General features: G+C 38.7%; 1 protein-coding gene across 1 annotated transcript; it reads left to right on the top strand.

The window, feature by feature from the left end:
* Nucleotides 1–1,722: 1,722 nt before the first annotated feature.
* On the top strand, nucleotides 1,723–9,425 carry LOC117425258 (single-stranded DNA cytosine deaminase-like). Its single transcript, XM_034042082.3, has 5 exons — nucleotides 1,723–1,797; nucleotides 5,036–5,201; nucleotides 5,774–6,026; nucleotides 6,628–6,743; nucleotides 8,887–9,425. Exons 1-5 carry the CDS (start codon nucleotides 1,775–1,777, stop codon nucleotides 8,938–8,940), a joined length of 612 nt encoding a protein of 203 aa, XP_033897973.1. The 5' UTR covers nucleotides 1,723–1,774; the 3' UTR covers nucleotides 8,941–9,425.
* Nucleotides 9,426–10,645: the final 1,220 nt, after the last annotated feature.

Below are 10,645 nucleotides of genomic sequence, written 5' to 3'. Positions count from 1 at the left end.
ATTATTACTATTATTATTTATTCATTTATTTGGCAGACAGCTTTATCCACAGCAACTTACTGGTGTTACAGGACAGTACAGTATTACAATGCAAGATTAATATTTAATACAGTATAGTTTACAGTGAGTGCAAATAATACAACTAAAGTACAATATGAACTAGGATGCAACAAGCAAGGTTACAGCAAGTTATATCTACAAAGACATTAGTAGTGCAAGGATGGTGCTTGAGCTGAGGATTCAGTAATGTGGTGCTGAGGTCAGACAAGTCCAGGGCATAGTAGCATTGTTCTTCACAATGCTGTTACATTGTTTAATAGGTGCACTTATAGCAAAATGATATGATGGTAAAAATAACTATGCATGTTGTTAATGCACTCTCCTCTCAATCACAGAATTGCGTACTAAGTCCATATAGTAAATATTAGTAAATTAGTACCTGGAGTGTAACTATGTACCTGTATTTGGAAGCCAATCCAAGACATTTTACTACACCTTGTGTTGTAGCATACTGTATTGTAATGGCCATTACTAATGAAACTTACAGATAGATTGTTCAATTGACAAAGTTTAAGTTAATTAGTTCAATGTAAATGTCCTTTACCACTGCTTTAGGCCTGACTCATTTTTAGTTCAAGTCATTTTCAATTTCCCTAAGCCATGTGAAAATGATAAATCGTAATTTTCAGAATATGACACACACCCTGTGTTTTGCATGCCCTCTGTGCCTTGTCTGCGTAATTGAGCAGTTTCCATTTTACATCCCTTGTATAAAATACACTTCATGTAAAAAGCACGCCTCTTTAAAACACGCTCCTCTGGCATGTTAAAATCAGAAGGGTTAAGCAAGGAATGATACTAAGTAGGATCAAGATCATGTACAGCTATGGCCAAATGTTTTGAATCACTTAGAATTTTAGGATTGAGACATATATATATATATATATATATATATATATATATATATATATATATATATAAATTATATGAATATAATTGATCTCTTTTATTTAACATGCAATCAAAGAAACTACAAAATTGCAAAAGTCTACCGGAAGCCATAATAGTAGCACAGTATTTCATGTTAGATTTCGAAATGTCACATTTTTCAGTTTTTGTTAGTTTTTTGTTAAGTATATGGAAAACTACAAATCGGTATGTAATTCAGTATGTTAATGTAACATTATTCAGCAGGTTTATAAAGCAAAATTAGTTATTTCTATAGGGGGGTGCAAAACTTTTGGCCATAGCTGTAGATTGCACACGAGTAAACCACGCTCCTTCTATATAATGTGCATTCCTTGTATAACTCAATGCTTCTAAAATTTTACAAGTCTGAGTAATATTCCAAAAACTGATTTATCTTCCACACTATGGGATTATTAATGCTGGGTGTTCGATGTACGTTTGAGAAATATTCTCTTTACAACAAATGTTTTTCATTCTTCCATTTTTACAACCATATGTAGAATAGATTATGCCAGTGGTATAAAACTTGATAAGACCATGTCTTAGAAAAAGTGAGTAGGAGCTTGTTTAACTCTTTGTACACACATATACACTGTATGTGCGATTACATGTTTGCAGTACAGTACCATTGCATCTTAGTAAAGAACTATTGCATTGCCACTGTAGATCATTTGATAATGGTAACCACCCCCCAACCCCCCCCCCCCCAAGTATTCAATTCGCTTACCGGACACACACACACACACACTCTCTCATTCTCACTCTCTCTCGCACACTCATCCATAAACTGCATTGCGATTACTCAATGACTCAAAAAACGATGGACAGGTAAGTGAAAAATACTATTTGAATCTGACCTCTCTTTCTCTCTCTTTTTATCAATCGATGGTTACTACGCATCTGTTGAAAACTTTCTCTAGTTGTCTTGGGTGACTCAGTCCGAGACTGGCGGCTAAAATTATCTAGCCAGAAAGAGTCTCGGTTTGAGTAGCCATGCTGCCAGTGTCGAGTTAGCCCAACTCTCAGTTCTCAATTCTGACTTTTTGTTTTTCTAGTTAGCTACTGAAGCAACACAGGGTGTTTTGTGTTTATTTTGGTTTTTAAGTGTTTCGAGAATATTAGTAAATTATTATTTTTTTGTTTGCTGGTTTTCAGATCCCCCGTACAGTAAGGAGAAGAAAATCATGTTAATGTCACAAAATGAGATACAAAACACATTGCGAGGGCTTAAGTAGGCTTGAAATATGTAACTTTTGTAAAATGAACAGGTGTTTTACCTCTTTCAAAAAATAGGAGTTAAAGAGTAAAAGTTTTTCAAATATGGCCCAATAAGTTCTAAGTAGACTAGACTAAATTTGCTATATCTAAGATCTATGTACATTATGACTACAGTTCAAAAAAACAAATTGAAATATTCGCCTATTGAGATTCATGAATAATAATATCTTAACTCCAATTCCCTCTAGATTAAAATCTATATATATATACTAAAGAAATAAACAAAAGAAACTGTAAGTTTCCCAAACTGTTCTCAATTATCTTTATCATAGTTTTTATTTTTATTTTTTATTTATTATTCAATAGCTTGCTTCTTTTTCTTCAATCACATTTCAAAGGCTTTTAACCACATTGTTAAACCAATGGTCCCTTATAAAAGTTTACCACTGTATTTTTGCATGGTATCTTTGCCAGTTTTACTATGCATTTGCTATGGTTATACTATGCATTTACAATAGTTTACCCTGGTTTGCCATGTTTATTAATATACTTTACAATGCATTGTTATTATATACAGTGCCTACCTATGCTTTACCATGCTTTCACTATGCTTTATTACACTTTGCTATGCTTTTACTATAGTTAACTTCTCTTATTTTTTATTTGCACAAGCAACAATACCACGATCTCCTTTTAAAGGAGTGCTAACCAAAGTTTAAAATCCATTGCTGTGTCTCTTATTTGCATTACCAGCATTATCACTGTTAACTTTAGAGACAAGCTTACCAAAGTTTTCAAACACATTTCTTTATCTTTTATTACAACTAGTGGCATCCTTTTCAAAAGCAGTGCTTACCAAAGTTTTTCAATCAATTTTCTTTCTTCTTATTAACATTTTAGCATATTACCTTCCCTCCTTTTTTCTTGTCTTGAAGATCTAAGTTGTTTTTACACTACATAGATTTTTCAAGTAGATAAAAAAAAAAAAAAAAAAAAACATGAACTGTATTCTAATCACTTCCTGTGGGGTAAGTCACATGCCCTGATTGCTGCTAGACCAATAGAGTAAAACTCAGCTATAGCACAGGAAGTGATTAGGTACCAGGAAACAGCAACTTTACTTGTAAAGCAATGTCTTCAAAATACCTGCATATGCAGTATAAAATACAAGCAAAGAACCAAAAAAATAAAAAACTGAAGAAAAGCGGACAGAAAACGATAGGTTACCGATGTAACCCCGGTTCCCTGAAAGAGAAGAAGACCACTAACCAATACTTTTGGGATACGCCTGCCACAGGTCAGGTATTCACTGAGCATTTTATGTAACAGCTGCCGATAGGCCCCTCCGGGGAGTGATGTCCTCGCTCCCGCCTGCCAAGGTAATAAATAATCACTCCACGGAGATCTTGTTCTCTTTTGCATCGAATCCACGAATGCGAGTGAGGTGACCTCGCAAGGTTTGTTGGTCGTCTTCTCTTTCAGGGAATCGGGGTTACATCAGTAACCTATAGTTCCCTTTCAATTCAAAGATGACCACCAACCAATACTTTTGGGAAAAGTATACCAAAGCCGTCACGAGGGAGTATGAGCGGACAGCATATGACGGACGTCTAGCTACCGCAAACTAATGTTGGTGGTGTGAGCGTGCAACCTCACACCAGCAGTGTGGAGTAGTGGGGCAGCAGTGTGGAGTAGTGGTTAGGGCTCTGGACTCTTGACCGGAGGGTCGTGGGTTCAATCCCCGGTGGGGACACTGCTGCTGTATCCTTGAGCAAGGTACTTTACCTAGATTGCTTCAGTAAAAACCCAACTGTATAAATGGGTAATTGTATATAAAAATAATGTGATATCTTGTAACAATTGTAAGTCGCCCTGGAAAAGGGCGTCTGCTAAAAAATAAATAATAATAATAATAATAACCTCAAGGAACCTTTCGCCTAACGAAGGCATAGAGGGATCTACCACATTAAGACGGTAGAACCTGGTGAATGTATGCGAAGTAGTCCAGCTAGCCACAGTACAGATATCAATCAATGAGGCACCTCTAAAGAGTGGCCCATGACGTAGCCACTCCTCTGGTAGAGTGCGCGGCCAGTTTTACTATGTACACAATCCAGTATCCAATCGAATCCAATCGAGAGGGCTTGACCCAGAGTCCTTTCACCATGACAGACGAAGAGCTGGTCAGACTGACGCAGCGCTCTCGTCCTATCCACATACCATCTCAATGCCCGCCCTGGGTAGAGGGAATTCAGTCTCTTAGCCTCCTCTGATCAAAAGGAGGAGGATGGAACGCCTCTAACTCCACCGATTGGTTCAAGTGGAAAGCTGTAATCACCTTAGGTAGGAATGCAGGGTTCGTGCGTAACGACAGCAGAAGTGATGGCTAATAAATAGGCTGTCTTCATAGTGAGATATTTCAACTCTACGGACTGTATAAATATATAAAAGGCTCAGTGAATACCTGACCTGTGGCAGGCATATCCCAAAAGTATTGGTTGATGGTCGTCTTCGAATTGAAAGGGAACATGATTGAATCCTTAAAAACATACATTGCAGGGTATAGGATATTCTCATTTAATTAACAGCCTCTGGTTTTCCTGTCAACTGTTGAACATAAGAACACTAAGCTCATCCGGTTCCTAGTAGCCGATTGATCTCCAAACCTTGTCGAGTCTTAAAGGATCTAAGTGATTCAGCCTCAACAGCATGACTCCATCCAATATCCAATACCCACACCACTCTCTGTATGAAGAAGTGTCTCCTTCCCTCTGTCCTAAGTCTTACAATTTGATTTGAATACACTCTGATTTGTACACTGTCTAATGTCCCTCCCTGTCGCACACAGCGTGTTCATGAAACAGAAGAAGTTCATCTACCACTATAGGAACCTGCGCTGGGCTTTCGGGCGTCATGAGACTTACTTGTGCTACATTGTGAAGAGGAGAGACAGCCCCACTTCTGACTCCTTAGACTTTGGATTCCTTCGCAATCGTTCCGGCTGCCACGTCGAGGTGCAGCCTGCCTACCTGCCTGTCTGTCTGTCTGCCTGTCTGTCCGTCTGTCCGCCTGTCCGTTTGCCTGTTTGCCTGTCTGTCTGCCAGTCTGCCTGCCTGCCTGTCAGCCTGTCGGCCTACCTGTCTGTCTGCCTGTCTGTCTGTCTGCCTGCCTGCCTGTCTGCTTGTCTGTCTTTTGCATCACTGCAGGGTTAGGGATTAAATCCTCTGGGGATAGTTCACCTTACCATTGCTGTTTAATGACCCCTACTGGTCAGGCGCCCTACGAATCTGGGCAAAGACTTCCCAGGCTGGGCCTTGTCTACCGGAAGCCATAATAGTAGTACAGTATTTCATGTCAGATTTCGAAATGTCACATTTTTCAATTTTTGTCAGTTTTTTTGAAGAATATGGAAAACTACAAAGCGGTATGTAATTCAATATGTTAACGTAACATTATTCAGCAGGTTTCATTTGACTTTATGAAGCAAAATTCATTAATTCTACAGGGTGAGGTAACACTTTTAGCTGTATATTGTCACAGCTGGTTCTCACTATATGTCTATATTTTGTTTTGGGTGTGATTCCAGGTGTTGTTTCTGCGCTATATGAGTGCTTGGCAGATCGACCCTCGTCTCAGTTACTCTGTCACCTGGTTCTGCTCCTGGTCTCCCTGTTTCGGCTGCGCGCTCCACCTGGCTCAGTTCCTGTCTGAGCACCCCAACTTACGCCTGCGCATCTTCGCGGCCCGTCTGTATTTCTGCGAGGACAAGAATTCGGAGCCTGAAGGACTGAGGAGACTCAAAGCTGCAGGGGCGCATATTGCAGTCATGACCTTCAAAGGCAAGCGCAGTGCTAAACAAGGGGAAACAGAAAAAAAGGACGCACAAAAATAGTCTAATTAATTGTTCTACCTTTTTTTGATGTTTGCAAATATTCTGAGTGGTTCTATTTGCAATTACACAAACACAGTATTTATATGTATATTATATTTCTAGTTATATTAAGGTGCTCTCACTTGAGCTCTGGAGCTGCTCTTCAGTTCTAGTTGCCTGTAATAGATATATGTAACCTGGGCTAGATCAGCCAAAGTGTCTTTATAGTAGTTTCCTTTTGTTTTGCTGTCAATACACTGCTGTACACTAGGTGGTGCTGGTGCTTACTAATATACATACATCTATAGTAGGCAACTAGAACTGAAGAGCAGCTCCTGAACTCACTGTCAAAGCACCATAACACAGGCTTGAAATTAAAAAAACACAATATCCGTGTAATCGCTGAGGGAAAAGTAAAAAAAAGACGAAAATGTAATTTTCTTCTTTTGTAACTATTAAAAGAAGTAGCTCTTTAAAGACATAAGTCGTATCCTCTGAGCTTCCTAATATTGCACTGAAGTTGTGTAACATTGATAGGCTTCCCCACCTCACACATCTCTTTTTTTCAGACTATTTCTACTGCTGGCACACGTTCGTCGCCAGTCGAGACCGTGCGTTCAAAGCCTGGGAGGGGCTCAACGCAAACTCCATCCGACTGGCTCGACAACTCAGACGCATCCTCCAGGTACCCTCTTCACAGAAACTGCATTAAATCCAGAGCTCTTTACAGTACCTGTGTCCAATTACACCCTAATTACACTGCAATTGCAGCTGTACTTACATGGTAATGACACTGTAAATGCATAATCACAAGTGTAGATGCACTTTTACATTTGCAATCAAGCATGTTGTTTGATTTTAACACACCCATATATGCAATTACTGTGTTGGTACAGTGCAATTGCTATGCGGTTAGAGTCACTTACAGTAAAGTGTTACCCAGTCGGGGGCGCTGTTGTTTTATTTTCCAGCTTGCATATCTGTTGTTGCTGCCTCATCTAAAAATGAATGACAGAAAGGTGGTGAAATTTAGAACACAGTGTTGACACCCTGCACTGAAATATAGATTTATGTATTTGCATGATACTCGACAATGTTATTATTATTTTTTTAAATCATGCTGCATGCAGGCCTGTGTTGTTGTACCATAGTATTTTGTTCTGGGTCCTTGTGAAATAATGTGGTATTGTGACCTTTGAACTCTGAGGGCGCAGTGTTGCATGGAATCACAAGGGAAACCTGAATATTCAAAACTAAAGTATAAAATACAAGCAATGAACCAAAAGACAAAAAAAGAGAAATGTTAATAAAATATCAGAACATTGATGGTTAGCACGCCTTTAATGGGGGGGGGGGGGGGGGGGGGGGTATTGTTGTGACTCCTAATAAGAGGTAAGAAAACACTCCATTACCTAACTTTTAACAAATAATGAAACACATTTGTTGACATGTACGCAAGCAAGTTATTAACAGATACTAATAATACAAACAAAAAATGGTTTGGGCTATGGCTTCAGGCCAACACAATATTGTCACACAAAAAGAGATATAATTGCATAATCATTGTATAAGTAATTAAAAGAATATGAAAGCTACAGTGCCTACAGTAAGTATTCACCCCCCTTGGACGTTTTCACAGTTTGTTGTGTAACAACCTGAAATCTTGATGCATTTAAATGAATTTTTATTGTGAAACAACAGTTAATGTATTCACCCCCGAGTCAATACTTGTTAGAACCACCTTTGGCAGCAATTACAGCTGTGAGTCTTTTGGGGTAAGTCTCTACCAGGTTTGCACATCTGGATCGTGCAATATTCGCCCATTCTTCTTGGCAAAATTATTCAAGCACTGTCAAACACTTTCTTGTTTTTAAGCCACTCCAGTGTCGCTTTGGCTGTGTGTCCTAGGTCTTTTGCAGACTGAAGCAGGTTTTCCTCAAGGATTTGCCTGTATTTAGCTCCATCCATTTTGCCCTCTACCCTGACAAGCTTCCCAGTCCCTGCAGATGAAAAGCATCCCCATAGTATGATGCTGCCAGCACCATGCTTCACAGTAGGGATGGTGTTACCTGGGTGATGTGCTGTGTTGGGTTTGCGCCAGACATAACGCTTTGCATTTAGGCCAAATAGTTCAATTTTTGTTTTGCCGGACCACAGAATCTTTTGCCACATCTTTTCAGAGTCTCCCAGCTGACTTTTTGCAAATTCCTTTTTGCTCAGTTTGGGAGGACTGTCTGCTCTAAGCAGATTCGGGGTGATGCGTATACCTTCCACTTCTTAATGATCGACTTGACTGTGCTCCAAGGGATATTCAATGCCTTTTAAATCTTTTTATACCCCTCCCATGATCTGTGCCTTTCCACAACTTTATCCCGGAGTTGTTTTGAAAGCTCCTTATTCTTCATGGTAGTACCTTACAGAGACAGGTGTATTTAATCTGAAATCATGTGAACCACTTTTATTGCACACAGATGGACTCCATTTAACTTATTGTGTGAATTCTGAAGGCAATTGGTTGCACCTGATCTTATTTAGGAGTGTCATAGCAAAGGGGGTGAATACTTATCTAATGAAGACTTTTCAGGTTTTAATTTTTAATTTTTATTTTTTCACACATTGAAAGTGTTGAGTAGGTTGTGTAAATCAAAGGAAAAAAAATCCCATTTAAATGCATCAAGATTTCAGGTTGTAACACAACAAACTGTGAAAACGTCCAAGGGGGGTGAATACTTACTATAGGCACTGTAATTAATTATTATTATTAATTTCTTAGGCACTGTAACAGAGAAAGACCTAAATTATTGTTTGTGTTTTTTTTTTTTTTTCAGCCTGTGGATGAAATTGATGATCTAAGAGATGCCTTCAAGCTACTTGGATTTTGAAAAGAGCAAATTTGTCTACAGTGTACAACAGCTGTGACTTTGAAATGAGGAACTTCAAGTTAGTTTTAAAAAAGGCAATTTTAATATGTGTAACATTGCCCTTACTACTTCATGGTGTTTGCATTCATTCCGAGCCACTCTGGATTTTGTGCTCTAGTGTTGAGTTATAATAATTTTTCTCTAAATCTACCTGGCTTTGAGCTTGCTTGAAGAATCATAATTGCTGTGCATTGACCATGCTTTATCATTGAATTCAAATAATCAGTTTAATATAAAAAAAAAACACATGTCTTAATATTCAATACTGTAATTAATTACCAAGCATTACATTGTTGTACTCACAGCAATAACTGAAACATATTTTAGGGCAAGCATTATTACATTTTGCATTATTTTTTTTATATATATATTTTTTATTATTAACATCCTGAGAAGATGGTGCTCATTGTACTAAAACAAAACAATTTTCAAATAAAAAGCACTTCTTACCCTTTGCTAGTTTGTGTACCTGTCTGCCTGTCATGCCGAGGTTAGACATAACATAAAAGCACATGTCACGTGTAGCACACATTGTGAAACTGGGTTGTGACGTGTGACTGACTAATCGGGTATGAACGGTTAGAGAATCTCCATACTGAGAATGGAAATTCGTCTATATTTATATAACTAATACTGCCACCACGTGGACAAACACGAAAACTGCAGCAACCCAGGCGAATACTGCAGTGTGAATACTGCAGGGTGAATACTGCAGTGTGGTCCACAACGCACCGTCAATCCTAATTATAATGACCGCTAGATGACGTATTTACTAAGCTGGAACGTTGAGGTGCATGATGCTGTATAAAATTAACCATGTTCTGAACATAACAACAACAAAAAATATTTTCGTTTTTTTTCTACGTGACCGATCACTGAGTTTGAAGATGTCATCGGTTCACTACAGCTGACATCTTTCTACCTCCTCTCTAGTCAATGTACTAAGAGCCGCCTACTGACACGTTTCATTTTACACATCTAAACTGACTATTAACAAATTACGGGTATGACTAATGCCAATAGGAATAAAAAGCAAATTACACCGTGTAACAATTTTTTTTTTTTTTTGGTTCCTGGGTAGTAAGTGTTATTTCCTAATTACTTATCCCTCAAAAGTATAGCAAACGGCTATTATTCCCCACAGACTTTGCTTTTGTGACCAGGACAGTGATATTTTGAAATTTACCTATTTTCCAGAACATTCCAGATAGATCCAGTGCTGTGTAAACTTGGAGTAACTTCTAGAACTTTCTAGAACTTTCCAGTAATATAAATAGTAGTATAAATACAGGGGCCTTAAGCCCACCAGTTCAGTTTAGTTCCAGCTGCCTAAGTGGATACATATCTGCATTTTTCTGAGATGGCATCAAGGTCATAGGAGACTTCAAAATGGTGGCATTCCTGATGGGTCTCCAAGGCAGTTTTACCAAGTTTCCCTGCTATCTTTGCCTTTGGGACAGCAGGGACACCAAGGCGCACTACCACAGGCGGGACTGGCCACAGTGGACCGAGTTCTCTGTGGGGAGGAACAACATCAAGTGGGAGCCACTGGTGGACCCCCGGAAGGTGCTGATGCCACCACTGCACATCAAATTATTATTATTTTTATTATTTATTTCTTAGCAGACGCCCTTATCCAGGGCGACTTACAATCGTAAGCAAATTG

This window comes from Acipenser ruthenus, chromosome 20 (assembly GCF_902713425.1).
Source record: "Acipenser ruthenus chromosome 20, fAciRut3.2 maternal haplotype, whole genome shotgun sequence".
Lineage (NCBI taxonomy): Eukaryota > Metazoa > Chordata > Actinopteri > Acipenseriformes > Acipenseridae > Acipenser > Acipenser ruthenus.
Note: the sequence above shows the minus strand (reverse complement) of the source record. Positions and strands in the feature narration are given on the sequence as shown.

Excerpts from the sequence above, each read along its gene's own strand:
- LOC117425258 (XM_034042082.3), top strand. The coding sequence starts at position 1,775 with ATGACTCAAAAAACGATGGACAG. Across the intron at positions 1,798-5,035 it reads ACTCAAAAAACGATGGACAG|CGTGTTCATGAAACAGAAGA; the intron begins GTAAGTGAAAAA and ends TGTCGCACACAG. Across the intron at positions 6,744-8,886 it reads AACTCAGACGCATCCTCCAG|CCTGTGGATGAAATTGATGA; the intron begins GTACCCTCTTCA and ends TTTTTTTTTCAG.